General features: G+C 60.1%; 1 protein-coding gene across 5 annotated transcripts in view; it reads right to left on the bottom strand.

The window, feature by feature from the left end:
* Positions 1 to 370: 370 nt before the first annotated feature.
* The window catches only part of BRF1 (BRF1 RNA polymerase III transcription initiation factor subunit), a 57,164-nt gene continuing 37,658 nt past the window's right edge, over positions 371 to 19,876 (bottom strand). For 4 of the 5 annotated variants that reach the window (XM_066344685.1, XM_066344681.1, XM_066344684.1 and 1 more), the window contains 13 exons: positions 14,335 to 14,484; positions 13,553 to 13,646; positions 11,823 to 11,949; positions 11,316 to 11,355; positions 11,138 to 11,230; positions 6,485 to 6,754; positions 5,140 to 5,201; positions 4,641 to 4,722; positions 4,515 to 4,570; positions 3,509 to 3,777; positions 2,537 to 2,588; positions 1,866 to 2,037; positions 371 to 1,381 (listed from right to left, as the gene is read on the bottom strand). In XM_066344685.1, the coding sequence (XP_066200782.1) occupies positions 1,344 to 1,381; positions 1,866 to 2,037; positions 2,537 to 2,588; positions 3,509 to 3,777; positions 4,515 to 4,570; positions 4,641 to 4,722; positions 5,140 to 5,201; positions 6,485 to 6,754; positions 11,138 to 11,230; positions 11,316 to 11,355; positions 11,823 to 11,949; positions 13,553 to 13,646; positions 14,335 to 14,484 (1,505 nt within the window). In that variant the 3' untranslated portion in view covers positions 371 to 1,343. The remainder of the gene's footprint in view (positions 1,382 to 1,865; positions 2,038 to 2,536; positions 2,589 to 3,508; positions 3,778 to 4,514; positions 4,571 to 4,640; positions 4,723 to 5,139; positions 5,202 to 6,484; positions 6,755 to 11,137; positions 11,231 to 11,315; positions 11,356 to 11,822; positions 11,950 to 13,552; positions 13,647 to 14,334; positions 14,485 to 19,876) is intronic. The other variant, XM_066344682.1, reaches the window with a different exon arrangement.

The following is a 19,876-nucleotide window of genomic DNA, read 5'->3' as shown; positions in this document are numbered from 1 at the left end:
GACAGATGCACAGACAGCACACAAGTGCTGAGAGTCCTGTCCCTGCCTCCCCCCCCCCGAGACCCCAGGCCTGATGCAGCAGGTCACCCCGGGGCTGGATGGACAAGTGCACAGGCCGACACACAGGGCAGTGGTGACCTGCACAGGGCACTGTCCAGTCCACTGGACCCTGCCAGCAGCTGGCTGCTCACCTGTCTGTCACCTACCCCCAAAGCACGTGGCTCCCACATCACCTGGCACCCAATCCGTGTGGTGGCAGGCCCCTCTGCTGCAGGGTGCTGCCACCACGTGCTCCTCACCCCCCCAGGGCACAGCTGCTCCCCAGCCCCCGCCCTGGTGCTCAGCTTCCGCTTCCCCCCCGAAAGCCCTTTCCAGCATGGGGTCCTCCAGCCCCACCTACCCTGCAGTCTCCTGAGGGGGCAGGCCACAGAGCCAAACACAGGATCACGGACCACAGCCTCAGTGGGCTGCTCAAGGAACACTTCCCTGTCCTTGGAACCCAGCCCCACCCACCTCCTGGAAGGCCCAGGGTGGCAGCTGGCAGAGGGGCAGACACATGGCCTCAAAGTCCCCAACCTGCAGACTCCACTGCACTATGGGAGGGGCCCGGCCCAGCCCACGAGACCAAGCGCTGGGCCCGAGACGGGCCCTCAAGGGCATATCCAGAGCAGCAACGCCAGAGCCAAGACCTTGGCTGTGGTCTCCGGGCCATCCCATGCGAGGCCTGAGCCCCAGGGTCGTGCAGGGCAGCGGAAACCCTGCCCACCTCCCTCCCAGGATGCTGAGCCACATGCCAGCTCAGACACCCCCCCACCGTCTCCTGGCTCAGGGCCGCTGGCTGGTGGGTCTCTCTGAGGGCTGCAGTTGGAGCTACAGGACCAGCCCCAGACCAGCAGGCAGACCTGCTGGAGGACACAGTGCCTCTCAGTGACAGCGAGAACGGCAGAGCCCTTCACGAGCGCAGAGAGCACGGCCCTGGAGCCCACCCAGCGTTCCACTAACTCGGACAGACAGCTGGGCCTCCCTTGGCTCTGTTTCCTTATAGGAGACATGACAGTCACACCTGCACAGGGCTCTTGCGCCATGAGGCCCATGTCTGACCAGTCACACGCAGGCATCAGCCCAGTCCCTGTTCTAGACAGAAACACACCTTACAATGCTCAAAACATGGTCCTAACAGCAAGTGCCACGGACGCTCCCCGTGGCCACGAGACGAAGACTGCAGGGCAGGCGGGTAGCGCCCTCTCGTCGCAGTCTCTGTGCGTACACCTGTGGGCCCCGTCTGAGCCTCGCAGACACCGGCGGGTCCAGCACCAGGACACTGCATGCTGTGAGATCGCACCTCAGTAGCCATCGTCGTCATCACCATCACAGCCGTAATCTGCAAAGCACGAAGGACAAGCACAGTCAACGCAGCCGGGGCCGCTGCCCTGAGGCTCCCGCACGTGCTGGTGGGCCCTGGCCACACAGGTCCCCCCGCCACTGAGAGGGACTGCCAGTTTGGTCTCTGCAGGTCCCAGGGGCCAACGGCCTGGCATGTCCTGGGCATTGGGGGCCTAGCTTCCATTCAAATGCCTGCAGGAGTTGTGCTTTGCGGTGGGGGGGGGAAGCTACTTCCATCAGTCGGCCTCCCAGCCAGTGCAGCAGCCACGGTCCCCCAGTGGGCAAGGCCTGGCCAGCTCTGTCTAGCACACTGAGGGCCTCAAAACCCCTAAGACCAGTTCACAAAGTGTCTTCATTCACGTCTTCCAGGGTGAAACAGCGAGGTGGAAGCCGACAGGCCTCTGTTCAGGGTTGTGAGGGTGGGTGGGCGGTCCCCTCTCCTCCAGAGGCCCGTCCACGTCAGCCCTGGCGTGGGGCCTCACCGTTGCCGCCCATCATCTGCAGGGCGCTGACACAGGGCTCCCCATCCTCTTCATCGAGGTCCTCCTCCTCGGCATCCTCCTCAGGATGGTAGGACACAGGCCCACTCTCGACCACGACCGCCGAGGACCTCACAGGCTCGGCTCCCAGGGTGGGTGTGCTCGGGAGCTGGGTCTACGAGCAAGGGGGACAGGCTCTGTGACACGCAGCCAATGAGGCTCTCTGGCCCCCACTCCAAGCCTGCACCTGCAGCCACCCTGGGGCCCATGGGGCCCTCCCTCCCTGCTCCATCCTGCTGCCTGGGCTGGACCAGAACCCTGAGGATGAGGGAAGATCTGAGTCCCGGCCCGGGAGGCCCAGCCCCCAGGCACAGCTTGCCATCAAAGGAGGGATTGCTGGCAAAATTGGGACCTTGGCCTAGCTCTCCAGAGGGTCCCTGCGTGGCCCTGGGAGGAGCTGCCCAGGGGCAGGGCAGGAGGGCTCAGGTTTCAGGCCCCCTAAGACCCCGCAGGCCCACTCCCGGGACACTGGTTCCCTGGCGTCCTGTGAGTCAGGATTCCCTGGGCCCACGCACAGCAGTGTGGCTGGTGTTCCCGCCCACTCAGGACTGTCCTAGCTCCTCAGACGTCTGGGGCCAGCTGTTTCCCGAGGTCCCACCTGTGGTGCAGCGTACCTCTCCCATGGCTGCCTTCTTAGCCAGCTGTGTGGACACCATTGGCCTCAACCTGTGGGAAAGCACAGGAGGGAGGGGTGAGAGGAGGGGAACAGGGAAGAGGGGCAGGAGAAGTGGGAGTAGGAGGAGGAGGCAGCAGGGGGAGAGGAGAGGAGGAGAAACACTCTAGGGCCCAAGTCTGCCCCCTCCCCAAACAGGTTTTGTCACCCCACCCACTGCCCCCACCCCAGGCCCACAGCAGGGGTATCTTGACTCCTGCTAAGAGCACCCCTTCCACTGGGCCTGCTCTTCCTCCCCCAGATGCTGCAAACACAAAGCTAGGGAACCTCTCCTCACTGTCACCTACAAGGGCCAAGAGGAGATCACAGCAGAACTCATCGACGCTGCTGATCCACCTCAGGGGGACTGTGGGGACTTTAGCGGAGAGGAAGCAGGCTTCCCTCACCACCCAGAAACCCCACACACCCAGGGCTGGTGGGGGAGGCCAGGGGGGAGCAGGGCAGAACCCACACCACAGCCCCTGCCCTCCAGGCCCAGAAACCCCACACACCCAGGGCTGGTGGGGAGGCCAGGTGGGGGGCAGGGCGGAACCCACACCGCAGCCCCTGCCCTCCAGGCCCAGAAACCCCACACACCCAGGGCTGGTGGGGAGGCCAGGTGGGGGGCAGGGCGGAACCCACACCGCAGCCCCTGCCCTCCAGGCCCAGAAACCCCACACACCCAGGGCTGGTGGGGAGGCCGGGGGGGGGGGGGCAGGGCGGAACCCACACCGCAGCCCCTGCCCCCCAGGCCCAGCGGAGGGAAGCTGGGGAGAGGGGGCCGAGCTGCACCCACGTGGCCCTGGTCCCGCACAGGCCCGGCCCTGCACGCGGATCTGAGCCCGCTGGGGCAGTGGGCGCCGTGCTGGCACTGCCACGGTCAAGCAGATGGGCTCCTGCCCCGGCCCGGCCCGTGCAGCGCGGGCTGCGGTACCTTTTCCCCACGCTGGTCCCAGGGTCAGCCCCGCTCCTGCCCCTGCTCCTGCTCGCCGGCTTCCTCCTCCGAGGCGGCCTCCTGGGGGGGGCCCTGTCCTCGGGCGGGGCGTCCTGCTTCTGCGGGCTGCCCCCGCCCTTGCTGTCCAGGTCCCTGAGCACGCTGTAGTTGATCTTGCTGGAGATCCTCTTCTGCTCCAGCATCCTCTCGATGGCCTCGCCCGCCGTGCTGGCGTGGATCGGCTCCTTGCGCTTGCAGGACTTCTTGGGCTGGAGGGACACTCAGCAGTCACACCTGGCGGGTTGGCACCTGGCACCCCTGAACCCACCAGGTGCTGCCCAGGACTCCGGGGAAGGAGAGGGCTCAGCAATCCAAAGGCAGCACCCACTCCTCTGGGGATGGGAAAGCCTGGGCCCCTCCCGCCCGGCTGCACCCTCCCAGAGAGTGGGCACCGGCAGCCCCGCCTTCACCTGGGAGCCTGGGCCAGCGCTGCAAGCCGCGCCCCCCGCCGGGTCTCTGGCCAAGCAGACGCGACACCAGGGTGCTCCCTATGCTCATCCTGGCACCGGGCTGCAGCCCACCCGCAGGAGCCCACCCTGCAGTAGTGGTCGTCCAGCAGAGCCTGCGCATGAGGCGACAACACAGACCGTGCTGCAGGGCCCCAGACCCTGACGCCAGCTCCCAGCCTCCTTCCCTCAGTCCAGAGAGGACTTCCAGGGCAGTCTTTCGGCTGTTTGCGACCCCTTGCCTGCCACACTCCAGATTCCTGTCTCTTCCCTGGCTCAGTCACAGGCGTTTTCACTCCCCCAAAGGTAGCTCCCTGGCCGGACATCACCATCCAACCACACACAAGCAGCCGAACCATGTCCCTGTGACTGCCGACAGGATGGGGGTCAGAGGTGGGGCAGGGCCCTCATCAGAGGCCCCGAGTCCTGACAGCCGGCAGGGGGCTCCCTGGGCGCACGCTCACCCCTGCACAGTCTCCACAGCAGGACGCGACACCCACCTTCTGCTCCTTGTAGATGCCCAGCTCCTTCTCCTTGGCAATTCGGGCTTCCTTCTCTGAAAGGCCGACAAGCAGCGGTCAGCCAGGGCCTCACACCCGAGGCACCCGGGTGGGGCCGGCGCTTACCTCGCTGCTCCTGCAGGTACTCGGCGTTCTCCCGCATCCACAGCTCGGCCTTCACGCGGGCTTCCGCCTCGTTCAGGATGTACTGGGCAGAGCACAGCGCCACGCTCAGAGGGCACGCTCAGTCTTGGCCACAGACACGCCTCCCACTCATGTAACTGGGCAGGGGTTGGCCTCTGACCAAGGAGAGTGCCTGTACAGACCACACTAACTGTGTTCTTGAGAACCCACTAGGGAAGCCTTTCTGCCCCTCTGGGCAGTTTGCAGGCCCCCTCGGGCCACCAGGGTGCAGGGACAAGGGCCCTGAGCAGGGAGCAAGCTGAGGGCTCAAGAGCACGGGCACACCTTCCTCTGGAGCTGTTCAGGCACTCGGGGTCGGGGGCCCCCGACATGGAGAGGCCCCACAGGACTGACGTCCGTGTCGTGGCCACACACCCTGCAGGGCACAGGCCCAGGGGCCCACAGCCCTACCCACCCTGCAGGGCACAGAGCCTGCGCTCACCCTGTCAATCTCCAGGTCGTCAATGCCACTGAGGTCTAGCTCGCCGTCCCCGGAAGTGTCTTCTAGAGGTAAGCACAGCTTGTGGTCAGCAGGTGCAAGCACCACCCAGGCCCCACTTCCTCCTGCCACCGGCAGAGCAGGGGACGAGTAGGTGACTCCAGCCACGCGGAGGACGCTGGATGCTGACGGACTGCAAAGCACACCCCTCCAGCCCTGCACTTCCTGTCCAGAGCAGTTCCAAACTGGGGAGGGAGTCAGCCAGGTCTCTGCTCAGCAACCCGGGAGAGGGGGCCTCAGGGAGCCCCATCACCATTCTCAGGACGACCCCAAAACCTGTCAGCCACCCCTTGCTGCCCCAGCTGGGTCGATTAACACTATTTACACGGCTCAGAAATCAGGGCAGCCCCTCCTGTCTGCTGTCCCTTGTCACCCAATGTCTTCTGCTGAATCCTGCCACCATGAGTATATACAGCTGTCTGGGACACGTGTCGCTGAGACACTGCGAGGGCCCCTCGGCGCTCTGACGCACCCACGGCTCTCTTAGCTCCACTCAGAACAGCCCCTTTCTGCTTCAGGTCAGTGCCCCACTGCCTCAGGGCCTTTGCACGTGCTCTCTGCCCCATGCTTCCTGGCACAGCTGACAGGCTTCACTGGTGTTTCTACATCACGTCCTCCCTTACTGGACCACCGCCTCCCTCAGAGCGGAGGGAGCAGTCCGTGGTTAACACCTGAGCAGCCTCCCCTCAAGGGTCAGACCCACAGTGCCTGAAGGAGGCGGGGTTCGCATTCTGCAGCGTGGGGTCCTGGGGCGTCCATCCCAGCAGAGGCCCAGGCCCTGCTGTCCAGTGACCCGACAGAGCCGCAGCCGCCTTCTGCCCGGAGCTGCCAGTGTCCCGGCCTTCCCTGTGGGGGACAACTGTCCCCTGCGCAGTGGCCGTCACGGCTGGTGCTGGGGCTCAGCAAGCGGTCTGTCTGACCACGGAGACTGTGCCCTCCAGCACCCCACGGAGTCAGACAACGCAGGATGAGCATGGGACACCACTGTCCCTGTAGGCCCTAAGTGTCACGCAGCCACGACTTCTCAGCTAGGACTTGTGTGGCGCTGCTGATGGGCGCCTCCAGGGTCCTCCGGGGCAGGAGGGAACCTGTGGCCACAACCCAACCAGAGGGCCTGGCCAGGATCTGGGCCAGCAGACCAGGGTCCCAGGGATAGTGATGCCCTGCTGGCATTCAGGGTCAGTACCCACTGGGGTCACTGACGGTTCACACAGTCCAGCACAGTTGGGGGGTTCCCCCTGAACCCAGCAGCTCTCCCCGCCCTGCCCCGCCCCACCTGGGCACTCACTGGGCTCCTGGCTCTGGGAGGAGATGCACTCTCGGATGGAGTCGGAGATGCCCAGGCTGGCCGCCGTGGGCAGGGGCCCCAGCAGGGACTCCAGGGCCGGGGGCCGGCCGCTCCCGTCAGGGCTGCCCACTGCTCCCGAGCTCTCGGGGAGGCCTCCACCAAGCAGCTCCTGGTAGAAGTCCTTGTTCAGGTGGCTGGCAGCGGCTTCCAGCTCCTCGTCCTCAGCATCCTCCTCACCAAACAAGCTGGCCGTGCTGTCCTCAGTGGAGCCTGGGGCAGGGGCAGGGGCAGGGGCAGGGGCCCGCTGCGGTCAGCGGGCAGAGAAACGCCCCCACAAGCCACAAACGCCTTCACTCCACTAATCGAGGTTAACGAGGACAAAAGAGCCACCAGATGTCCTTGTCACAAAGTGCACCCACCGTCCACACACCACTGATGGTGGCCTATGCTGCAAGCCTGACGTGAAATGAACACAGATGCCACAGGCTTGAATACAGCAGCTCCAAGGACAAACAACTCAGAACACAATGAGGGAAATGTCTGTGACTTCAGATGAGGCAAAAAACTTCTTAGAAATGACATAAAAGGAAAGTCTTCAAAACACTGATAAATCAGATTTCATTAAAATTGAGACAAAGGGACTTATTGCAAATCGTGTCTGATACATGGCTTGTATTCACAAGACATGAAGAGCTCTCAAAACTCCTTAATAAGGAAACACACACCCTATAAAAACAGGAAAATACTTAAACAGAGACTTCAGCAAAGAAGAGATCTAGATGGCAAATGAGCAAGTGGCCCCACCCCCGCCCCCACCCCCGCTGGGGAGGCCGGTACAGCTGGTGGGTGCTTAGAGACAAGCTCCAAGCTCTCACCTCCTCTCGGCACTCACCCAGGAGGGGACACCGTCCACATGAGACGGAACAAGAATGTTCACAGTGCTCAGTGCAACAGTCCCAGCCTGCAAATATCCCAAATGTCCTCAGCCAGGGCAGGGCAACAGGCTGATGGGCTCAGGCACTGCCCACCATGAAAATGGAGATGCAACCAGCAGATGGGCACTAGGTGGCCCAGCGCGGTGGTGGGCAACCATGGGGGGGAGAGGCAGGTGACAGGCCTGAGGACAACTGGGGTGATGTGTGCGTCCGTCCCCTCCTGGGGGAGCCCTGCAGGTGAACACATGCCGCTATCTTCCCAACATGAGCACTTTCCTGTCCCTCAGTTACACCTCAATGAAGTGGAAAGTCATTGAATGGCACCATTAATTTAAAAAGTTACTTGAACAGGCTCTGGCCAGTGGGCTCAGAGATAGAGCGTTGGCCTAGTGTGCAGGAGTCCCGGGTTCAATTCCCAGCCAGGGCACACAGGAGAAACGCCCATCTGCTTCTCCACCCCTCCCCCCTCCTTCCTCTCTGTCTCTCTCTTCCCCTCCCGCAGCCAAGGCTCCATTGGAGCAAAGTTGGCCCGGGCACTGAAGATGGCTCTGTGGCCTCTGCCTCAGGCGCTAGAATGGCTCTGGTTGCAACAGAGCGACGCCCCGGAGGGGCAGAGCATCGTCCCCTGGTGGGCAGAGCATCCGCCCCTGGTGGGCGTGCCAGGTGGATCCTGGTCGGGCGCATGCGGGAGTCTGTCTGACTGTCTCCCCATTTCCAGCTTCAGAAAAAAAAAAAAAGAAAAAGTGACTTGAACATGTTAAGGTTTTGGTTGGCAGAGAGTCATTACATCTTGACAATGTTTCCCTGGGGAACCACCATTCGATTCTCAGGGAGCAGGACAATCCTGTGGGTGACGATCCTCTGGACACACCCAGTGGCTCTGTGCCCAGACTGGACACACACAGCACACTCCTCTGAGGAAGGACTCCTCCCGCTGCCGTCACTGGCTCTTCCTCCGCCTTCCCCCAGATCCTCCACCAGGAACCTGCTCCCTGCACCAGCACAGCTGCTCAGCTCCTCACCGCGCTTCACGAGGGCACAGCCACACGGAGGACGGGCACATGGGAGGACGACCCAAAGAGCAGTCCATGTGCACAGCGGCCAGCCCTGGCCCGCTCCACCTGGACGGGCAGGAGGAAATGTCCACCACCTGACCACGCAGCTGTGATCTGGACATTCACTGACGGAGGTGGGGAGGGGGGAAGAGCATGTGCCCACTTCCTTATGGACAGGCAGGTGCTTCCAGGAAACCTCAAGAAAACCGTGGACGAAACACAGTGCCCCCAGCTGGTCAGACAGCTCAGAACGAGCTTGCCTCCACCACTCCTGCAGCGACGTATGGGAGAGGCGCTGGAGCAGCACAGCAGACAAGACGGCGTGGGCTCAGGCTCAGGAGGGCGCCAGCAGGCCAAGCAGCCAGTGCAGGAGTGTGCCGCCCTGGCATGGGCCACCTGTTCCCACAAGAGGCCACAGGGCACACACAGTACGTGAGAATCAGAAGCCTGAGATGTTGGCAGCAAGACCCCATGGAGCAGGAGCCCCGGCCAGAGCCGAGCGCACCTCCCAGCCCCAGCACCCGGGAGATGCTTGGCCAGACACACAGTTCACGGCACAAAGGGGGGACAGCCAGCAACTGTCCACGACACAATAAATGCAGGAAATAACAACAAAGCAGAAAACAAGAGGCATCCCACATCCCCCTTCAGAACTTTGCACCCCCCAACAGCTGAGTGCCAAAGAGAAACACGGCCCGCGGCCGTGAGCGGCAGGCAGCCCCGTCAGTGGCCCGGACGCCAGGCGGCAGCGCCCGCCGCTGGCACAGAACCACTGACTCGCCCCAGAGGTGGGAGTCAGAACCCATGGAAAGCTGCAGCGAGGGGACTCAGTCACCTACCAAGAAAGAACCCAGAAGAAAGAACTGCACAAAATAACAAAGAAAGAAAAAGAAAATAACCATGGTAACAATAGTCAAAATGACCCAAAGATACAACTTCACTCAGTCCTGTGCAGAGAGCACAGCTGGCCAGCCGGACGCGGCAGCCTGAGTGCAGACAGGCCTGGAGCCGCCGCGGGAGGTCTGAGCGCCCAGTGACGACAGTGCATGGCTCCCACCCACCCACTCCACCCCGCAGACGGGCAACGCCAGTGCTGACCGTGGACATAGTGAGCAGAAGGTGGGCGCACACTTCACAGGAAAACATGGCCCAGATACCGGAAGGAACAGGGAGAGCTTCGCAGAAGAAAAGCCCCTGCAGTGGCCCCTCGACCTCGGACGGGCTGTGTCCCGCAGAGCATCGTGAGTGGACACACCCGAAGTAGAAAACGCCCTGGACACACAACCTGTGAGCGTGGCAGCTCAGCGCTCACCTGAGCCGAGCCTGGGCGCACCGGGAGCCCAGGGGCCGGTACCTCGAGCTCCGTCTCGGGGTCACTGCCCCTCCTCTCAGCACACACAGGAGGTGCAGGGGCACTTGGCAGACATGAAGGGGCGGGGGGGGTGGAAACAAACACGATGCTGAGTGGAGGGTGGGGAGTTTCCCTGCCGCATGGGGGGTGGGAGCCACGGGAAAGATCAACATTCAAAACGTGAAGACGGTTCCTGCTGAACGCAGGCCCCCTCTGGGCCCCGTTGTCGAGCGGGGGCACAGTGAGGACTGGCTGCATCTCATGAGCCCCGTGCCGACGTCAGCAGAGGAGCCCCTGATTTCAGGGCGCACAGAGCACATGCAGGGGTGTGGGCACACATGGGAGACACCACTTCTGCAGCACATCGCTCGGCACCTGGGCCTGACGAGCCGTGAGACGGGGGCCCACAGAGCGTGGCCCCAACGGGACAGGCCCCAGAGCACTGGGCAGGAGGAAAACAGGGGGCGGCCCTGCTGCTCCGACCCTGGTGTCCCGGAGGGGAGTGAAAACCACATGTGCAACAAAGCTGTCCAGGAACACGCACCGCCGCCCTGCAGGGACCCCAACCGGCCACGCGGGTGCCTGGGATGGGACTGGACAGGATGGGCACCGAGGGGTGACTGTGCAAAGGGGTGGAGATGGCCTGCATCTGTGTGTCCAGGCCTGAGCACCCACCCATGTGCCGTGGGCGTGGCTGGCCTGCGTCTGAGAACAAGAACCTGAGGGCCTGGCTGGCTGGCTCAGTGGTAGAGCGTCGGCCTGGCGTGCAGAAGTCCCGGGTTCGATTCCCGGCCAGGGCACACAGGAGAAGCGCCCATCTGCTTCTCCACCCCTCCCCCTCTCCTTCCTCTCTGTCTCTCTCTTCCCCTCCCGCAGCCGAGGCTCCACTGGAGCAAAGATGGCCCGGGCGCTGGGGATGGCTCTGTGGCCTCTGCCTCAGGTGCTAGAGTGGCTCTGGTCGTGACAGAGCGACGCCCCAGATGGGCAGAGCATCGCCCCTGGTGGGCATGCCGGGTGGATCCTGGTTGGGCGCATGCGGGAGTCTGTCTGACTGCCTCCCCGTTTCCAGCTTCAGAAAACTACAAAAAAAAAAAAAAAAACCTGAGGGGACAGCAACCAGAGACCAGTGGACTCAGGTGCTGGGAGCTGCTCAAAAAGAGCTGGGACTCGGGGGTGTCTTAGGAGCATGTGGACACTCAGCACAGGGTGTGGGGGCCAGCCAGTGACCGGTGGTCTGGGGTGAAGCAAGACACATGGCGTGGGAGGGGCAGCAGAAGTGACCCGACGGCGGGTTCGGGCGTGGCACACTCACCATCTCGTGCCAGGTTGGCCAGGGCCCCCTTGGCCTTTGGCCGGCTGTTCTCCAGCTCAGTCTCGATGGTGTCCTGGTAACTGGATATTTCACCTGAAGTGACAAGAGCTGGCAGTGAGCACAGAACTGCGTCCCGAGGTCTGAGGCCCGCAGCGTCTGAGGCAGGAGGACTCGTTACCTTCGACTTCTTCCAGCTTCTTCGACAGGACTTGTTCCAGCTGAAAGCAAAGAGGACGAGAGCACTGAGTGACAGGAGGGACGTGTGGCCCGGACGCGGCGGGCCCGGCTGGTGTCACGGGCGCAGGCCCGGCACTGCCTTGAAGGATAGCGCTTCACGGTGCTGGCCCACGTGAGGAGCAGCGCCAGGTGCCGGGGGGCGGGCACTGAGCCGCGGCCCGGGGTCCCACCAAGGGGACACGTGTGCAGCCATCCCGCCATCCCAGTACACGTAGTGACCAGGCCCTGGGCCGTGTCTCTGCAGACCCCACGCTAGGGGCCCCAAGGGCCAGTCTGGGAAGAGACCTGTGAGCCTCACCCCGGCCCCTGCGTACCGACTCCTCCCACAGGCGTGCAGCACGCAGACCACTGCTCTGCAATACGAACATGCGACGTCAGGCCACGGAACACAGCCAGCACCCGAGTGCGAATCGTGGGGCACGGGAGGCCGACGTGCGGGTGGGCTCACCTGCTTCATCCGCAGCTTCCGCTGGCCGGCCGTGTACGACGGGGGGTCACACTCCTCCTCCAGGTCAATCTTCATGAACTCGTCCACAGTCAGCTGACTGGTGGGGGTGTCTTCAAATTCTGTGAGCCTAACAGAGACATGAACGGGCACCCGGTGACCCTGAAAGCCATGTAAACTGGCACCAGCTTATGAAGTGGGTCCCTAGACAGTCCTGGTTCCCTGGCCCAGCACAGGGCCACTCCCCATGAGAACAGGCCAGTTGCCTCCCACCAGCCTGTCCATCCTGCTGCGTCCTGCCGACAGCGCAGACCCACCCCGGGAGAAAAGGCCACGCTCCCTCCTGGCTCCCACAGGTGACCTCGGGGAGGCTCCGGCGGACGGAGCCCAGCCTGCGCCACGTGCCTGACTGAAGGCTAATTCCCAGCCACCTGGTCTGTTTCCCACAGTCCACACCATCTTCAAAATGTTTATTTATTGATTTTACAGACAGCAGAGGGGGAGGACAAGAAATATCAACTCATAGTCGCTTCACTGCAGCTGTTCACTGCTTCTCGTATGTGCCTCGGCTGGGCAAGCCCAGGGTTTCCAACCAGCGACCTCAGTGTTCCCGGTTGACACTCCATCCACTGGGCCACCACAGCCAGGATGCACAATGTTTAATAACAGAATGTCAGCCCTGGCTGGGTGGCTCGGTGGGTTAGAGCATCACTTCAATATGCAGAGGTCGCCAGTTTGATCCCCGGTCAGGGCACTTACAGGAACAGACCCATGTTCTGTGTCTTTCTCTCTCCCACCTTTCCTTTCTCTCTAAAGTCAAAAGAATTTTAAAAAAAGAATTGCAGGCCCGGGCTGGTTACTCAGGTGGCTGGAGCATTGTCCTGACACAACAAGGCTCGGGTTCCACCCCCCACCGGGGCACACTCGGGAACTGACCAATGAGTGTGTAAATAAGTGGAACAACAAATGATTGGTCTGCTGGAGCCCCCGGTCAAGGCACATATGAAATATCAATCAGTGAACAACTAAGGAGCCACAACGAAGAACTGATGCTTCTCATCTCTCTCCCTTCCTGTCTGTCCCTATCTGTCCCTCTCTCTGACTCTGCCACACAAAAAAATAAATAAAATACTTCCCTCTTTCTCTCTGGCTCTCTAAAACCAATCAATAAAAAATGAAAAAGAATCGCTAAGTAGAACAAGCACACACTGCCCCACCTGCCTATGGAAACCACCATGGTGGAAAATGAGCAGGGTCACAGGCCCCAGAGCCGTGAGCTGAGACGGCCGCGTCCCCCACGCCCCAAAGCAGCACCTCGCCAGGCCACTCGGTCACATGGATGTGGAGGCCCTGTGTTTGAGCTCAGCTTTCTCCAGGTGACCATCACTCAGGTCACACTGAGCAGGACACAGGCGAGGCCACCCTCAGTGTGTACTTTCTGACCCTTTTGAGTCTGGGCAATTCTACAAACCATCTACCTGAGAAATAAGGCCTGCAAGAAAGGGGCCACCCCACAGACGTGCTGGTGCGGCCCTTGCAGGACTGACCTCCGCAGGGGATGGGCGGCCCCTCTGCACCGGGACACGCAGGGTTCCGGCCAGACAGGTGGCAGCAGGACCCTGGAGGGAGGCCGCCCCCAAGACCCCCCAGGAGGTGGCACTGAGCAGCAGGCCTGGCCTAGCCGACAGGACACGCCCTCCCCCGCCCCCTGGCCCTGAGCAAGAGCCACCCACCTCTTCCGCAGTGTGGACTCGCACACCTTGACCACGCTGATCACCTCTTTGACGGTCCTCCGAAAGTCGTGCATCCTGGCTGCGACCAGAAGGGCTGGAGAGGAGGGCGCAGGTGAAGCGGCGAGCACGCGGCCCTGCACCCCTGCGGGCGCCGCAAGAACTAGCGCGTGCTCTCTGAGAAGGTCAGGTGAGCCCACAGAGAAGCAGGGGAACGCTGGCCAGCGATGGGGCTGAGGACTCTGAGGGCTAGGAAGGGCCGCGTGCCAGGCAAGGCTGAGGGCCCTGGTTCAGGACTGCAAACCCAGATGCCAGGCTTTGATATGGAGACTGAGCCTCGGGCAGCACTGACCCTGCTGGTGGCCGATTGTGGGAGCGCAGGCCCTTGGCATTCCCAGGAGCGAGTCCATGGGCACTGGGCATGAGGCCGAGAGGAAGAATGCGCGGGCCCTGCCAGCCTACAGGGCCCTGGGAGGGCTCCGGGTCTAGGGACCCAATGGCACCTGCAAGCAGCTGCTACCGGAGAGTACACCAGACAGCTGCCCCTGGGGGCCGGGGACCCAGCCCAAAAGGCGGGGTGCCCCAGCAGCCAACCCCCAGTCTAGTCCCCTTGGCCTGCCAGTCCCACCCCTACCCTACCCCAGGCCAGTGGAGGGCTACGGGAAGCAGGTGGAAGTGCTCGAGGGCCTGGAGGCTGGGAGAAGGCTCTGGAGACGACCCAGCACCCACCCTGCTGGAGAGCCAGGACAGGCAAGGGGCCCAGCCAGCCTGCCGCCAGGCCCTACCTGCCCCGCAGAGGCCCGAGGGGCGCCGGCCCGTGTGCATCCAGTCCCTCTTCATCCTCTGCAGCAGCCTCAGGGCCGTCATGGACACCTCGTGGTTCTTCTCGCCAAACTCCAGCAGGTGGGCGAAACGCGGGATGTACAGGCACGGGTCTGTGGCGGACACACACACACCTCAGCGCAGGCACCTGGGCCGGCAGCCTGGCAGCACACCCCCAGTGCCCCCCGGTTGGGGCACCCTCACCCACCCTTCCCCCACACAGGCTCCCCAGGCCCCCTCCCCTGGGCCAGCAGCCTGGCAGCACACCCCCAGTGCCCCCCGGCCGGGCCACCCTCACCCATCCTTCCCCCACACAGGCTCCCCAGGCCCCCTCCCCTGGGCCAGCAGCCTGGCAGCACACCCCCAGTGCCCCCCGGCCAGGCCACCCTCCCCCATCCTTCCCCCACACAGGCTCCCCAGGCCCCCTCCCCTGGGCCGGCAGCCTGGCAGCACACCCCCAGTGCCCCCCGGTCGGGCCACCCTCCCCCATCCTTCCCCCACACAGGCTCCCCAGGCCCCCTCCCCTGGGCCGGCAGCCTCCCTGACCCTCACGTGGGGCCCTCGCCGCACGCCCCTCCCACGGCCAGGCGGCTGCTGCTGCATTTGGCATTTCGTGGCTGGTGAATGAGGTCTACCCGATTTTTTTCATATTTATTGGCCAACATTTATTCTTGTGGAAAGCTGGCTTCCGTCTTCCGCCCTCTGGTCTACGGGTGTACGAGTGCGACTTTTTAGATGAGCATCTACTTCTTACTAAGGAAAAGCCAGCCTGGCTCTGAGGGACCCGTGCGCACACACGCACGCACGCACACACGCACGCACGCACACATGCACGCACGCACACATGCACGCACGCACACTGACACACATCCTCAGACCAGCTCCTGACTAAGGGACAATGCTTTCTGGGACCTTTAGCCTCTGCGGCAGCGGAAGCACCAAGTCACTTAACGAACTCGGGTGATGACTGTGATGGCCACAGCTGCACTGGAGGACCATGCAGGGTCTGTGACGCAGGACGTGGGGCAAGACCTTTGAACAGGACTGCCCAGGAAAGCCTTGCTTGAGAGGGGCCACTGGACAGAGGGCGAAAGAAGGGGAAGGGGGCAGACTGGGAGACCCTGAGAGGCCAGGGAGGGGAGGGATGAGCACAATACACCCTCACAACAGCAGGAAGAGGGGAGACAGACCATGGCTGTCCACAGCAAAAGGCACCGTCCTTCTGGGCCCTGACCCCACCACTTCTCCTGGCCTCCCCACACCCTCTAGGGCTTAACGTGATGGAGCTCTGGCCCTGGAAGCCCTGGAACTCAGGGAAGGTTTCTGAGGCCACAGAGATTGGCACCAGCCCCTGAAGCAGTGTGGGTCCCCAAAGGACCGCATGGATCCGAGCAGTACCCCCCAGTGGCTGGCCAGCACTGCCTCTCCTTGGTTACACCATTAGGACCCGATCTATCATCCAGCCAGCACAGGCTGCTGCTGCCTCTCTACCCCCTTCCAGGTGAGCAGGCGGCACAGAGAACCCACTGTGCCCAAGGCCACCCCTTCCAGGTGAGCAGGCGGCACAGAGAACCCACTGTGCCCAAGGCCGCCCCTTCCAGGTGAGCAGGCGGCACAGAGAACCCACTGTGCCCAAGGCCTCCCCTTCCAGGTGAGCAGGCGGCACAGAGAACCCACTGTGCCCAAGGCCGCCCCTTCCAGGTGAGCAGGCGGCACAGAGAACCCACTGTGCCCAAGGCCACCCCTTCCAGGTGAGCAGGCGGCACAGAGAACCCACTGTGCCCAAGGCCGCCCCTTCCAGGTGAGCAGGCGGCACAGAGAACCCACTGTGCCCAAGGCCACGCAGCCACCACAGATTTGAGCCTGGGCTGTCTGAAGCTATGGTGTTTTGTTTTGGATTCATTTATGTGTAAGTGTGCGCATGTGAGATCTGGTTACTAAAAATTATTTTTGGAAGACAAAACCAAGGTATATATTTAAAATAATACAACTGTTAAGACTTCTGTCCTGGCCGGATAGCTTGGTTGGTTAAGAGCATCGTCCCAGTTGCAAAGGTTGTGGGTTCGATCCCGTCAGGGAACATACGGGAGGAGCAGACAGATGCTTCTGTCTCTGTCTCTGTCTCCCTTACTTTCTCTAAAATCAATAAATCAACTTAAAAAAAAAAAGATTTCTAATTATTTCCACCCTGGCCTGCTACCTCCGTGGGTGACAGTATCATCCTGACAGTCCCGAGTTGTGACTCTGATCCCGGGTCAGGCACAGACAAGCAGCAACCAGTGGTGGCTCAAATAACCGGAACAAACCAATGGCGCTCTCTCTCTCCTTCCTCTCTCTCCAAAATCAATAAATTAGAAAAAAGGAACCAACCAGGTCTTGGCTGGGTAGCTCAGTTAGTTGAAATATTGTCCTGATGTGGTGGGTTCAATCCCCAGTCGGGGCACATGCCGGGGTCAACCAATGAACGCGTGAGTGGCTCTGCAGCTACGGATCAATGTTTCTCTCTTTCTCTCTCTCCCCTTTTCTCTCTAAAACCAATAAACTTTTATAAATATTAATTAAAAAGAATCAACTAATGAATGCATAAGTGGAACAAATCAATGTTCCTCCCTTCCTGTCTCTCTCTAAAATCAATCAATCAATAAATAAAAGATTTCTAACCATTTAAAAAAAAAAAACCCATCAGAGCTAAGGTTTAAAATTTAAGCATGTGACCTGACCAGACGGTGGCGCAGTGAATAGAGCGTCGAACTGGGATGCGAAGGACCCAGGTTCGAGACCCCGAGGTCGCCAGTTTGAGCACAGGCTCATCTGGTTTGAGCAAAGCTCACCAGCTTGGACCCAAGGTTGCTGGCTCGAGCAAGGGGTTACTCGGTCTGCTGAAGGCCCACGGTCAAGGCACATACGAGAAGGCAATCAATGAACAACTAAGGTGCTGCAATGAAGAACTGATGCTTCTCATCCCTCTCGGTCCCTGTCTGTCTGTCCCTATCTATCCCTCTCTCTGTCTCTGTAAAATAAATAAATAAAATTTAAGCACATGGAAAGATTTTCCCTGGTCAACTAGCTTAGTTGGTAAGTGTTGTTCAATATGCCAGGGTTGCAGGTTCAATCCCCAGTCAGGACACATATCATAGAAACAAGCAATGAATGCACAAATAAGTAGAACAAACTGATATTTCTCTCTCTCTCTCTCTCTCTTTCTCTTTCAATAAGTAAAAATTTAAAAAAAAAATCTCAACCTGGGCTCTGGCTGGGTAGCTCAGTTGGTTAGAATGTTGTCCTGACATGCCAAAGTTACAGGTTTGATCCCTGGTCAGGGCACGTACAAAAATCAACCAATGAATACATAAATAAGTGGAACATTAAATCAACCTTTCTCTCACTCTCTCTCAAATCAACAAGTGACAATAAGTAAATAAGTAAATAGAAAGACCTGTCCCGCGGACGCTTGGCTGGTGGGGCGCTGTCTGGAGGCACGGAGGTTGCCGGTGTTGGTTCCCAGTCGGGGCACACACAAAATTAGACTGATGTTCCTGTCTCTCAAATTAATAAAATAAACGTTAAAAAAAAATCTCATCCTGGGTGGGGTGGGACTTTGACTTAAGTTTAAAAATACTAGTAAAGGGCCCTGGCTGGTTGGCTCACTGGTAGAGCATTGGCCCAGCGTGTGGAAGTCCCGGGTTCGATTCTCGGCCAGGGCACACAGGAGAGGCGCCCATCTGCTTCTCCACCCCTCCCCCTCTCCTTCCTCTCTGTCTCTCTCTTCCTCTCCCGCAGCCAAGGCTCCACTGAAGCAAAGTTGGCCCAGGCGCTGAGGATGGCTCCATGGCCTCTGCCTCAGGCGCTAGAATGGCTCTGGTTGCAACAGAGCAACACCCCAGATGGGCAGAGCATCGCCCCCTAGTGGGAATGCTGGATGGATCCTGGTCAGGCACATGCGGGAGTCTGTCTCTCTGCCTCCCTGCTTCTCACTTCAGAAAAACACACACACAAAAAAAGAAAATAAAAATACTAGTAAAGGCCAGACCAGTGGTGACACAGTGAATATGGTGTCAGCCTGGAATGAGGAGGTCTCCAGTGGTTGCTGGAATTTCTAATCAGAACATATAGAAGAAGCGACCATGAGCTTCTCTACACCCTCCCCCACCCCGCTTCTCTCTCTCTCTCTCTCTCTCTCTCTCCCTCCCTCCCTCCCTCCCTCCTGCAGCCATGGCTCAGTTGGAGCAGGTTGGCCCTGGGGTCCTGAGGATGGCTCCATGGCCTCACCTCAGGTGCTAAAATAGCTCAGTTGCCGAGCAACTAAGCAACAGCCCCAGATGGGCAGAGCACCGCCCCATAGGAGGCTTGCCAGGTGGATCCTGGTCAGGGCACATGCGGGAGTCCATCTCTCTGCCTCCCTGTTTCTCACTTAAAATTAAAATTTTTTTTTTTTTAATTTAAAGAAGGTACTGGTAAAATTTTCATGACAAACCGACCAGGAGAGGTGACACTTGGAGGGACAAACATTTCAACTGGAAAGGAAGGGAGCCTGACCTGTGGTGGTGCAGTGGATAGCAGGGGTCTCCAAACTTTTTACACAGGGGGCCAGTTCACTGTCCCTCAGACCATTGGAGGGCTGCCAAATACAGTGGTCCTCTCACTGACCACCAGAAGTGCAGTGGGGGCTGGATAAATGGCCTCAGGGGGCCGCATTGCGGCCCGCGGGCCATAGTTTGGGGACACCTGGGATAGAGTGTCAACCTGTAACACTGAGGCCTCCAGTTTGAAACCCTGGGCTTGCCGGTCAAGGCACGTATGGGAGTTGATGCTTCCTGCTTCTCTCCCTTTCTCTCTCCTTCACCTCTCCTCTCTAAAATGAATAAAAAAATAAAAAAAAAAGAAGAAGAAGAAGGGAAAGGAGAAGGAGAAGGCTAAGGGAGAAAGCAGCAAACCACAAACACAGATCACATGACCTAAGTGAAACTCAAAGTCAGCTTCAAGAGAAAGGCAAAATTCAGGGACAGTGTCTACACGAGACACTAAAAAATGACACAAAAATTGCAAAGGCCTGACCTGTGGTGGCGCAATGGATAAAGCGTCAACCTGGAAACACTGAGGTTGCTGGTTCAAAACTCTGGGCTTGCCTAGTCAAGGCACATATGGGAGTTGATGATTCCTGCTCCTCCCCCCTTCTTTCTCTCTCCTCTCTATAATGAATAAATAAAATCTTTTAAAAAAAAACTGCAAAGAACAAAAGGCTGTGCTGAGCCTCATAAGCACGGTCACCCAGGACAATGGGCAACAGTGATGTGACCACCGCCAGACACTCCAGGATGCAGAGAAAACAAGCACCTGAGAAAAGGTGAGACAAGCACGTGAAATATAGCAAGAAACGAGTTTCATCCACAATGTGGGGCTTGAGCACAGACCTCAAGCTTGATGACTGACGAGGGGAAGAAGCATAAGTGGGGAAGTGGACCGCGTCACCAAAGGCTGGACTGAACAGGAGCATTTTACACTCAG

The sequence above is a fragment of the Saccopteryx leptura genome, chromosome 6 (assembly GCF_036850995.1).
Source record: "Saccopteryx leptura isolate mSacLep1 chromosome 6, mSacLep1_pri_phased_curated, whole genome shotgun sequence".
Lineage (NCBI taxonomy): Eukaryota > Metazoa > Chordata > Mammalia > Chiroptera > Emballonuridae > Saccopteryx > Saccopteryx leptura.
The sequence above is the reverse complement of the archived record's forward strand: the minus strand, read 5'-3'. Positions and strand labels throughout refer to the sequence as shown.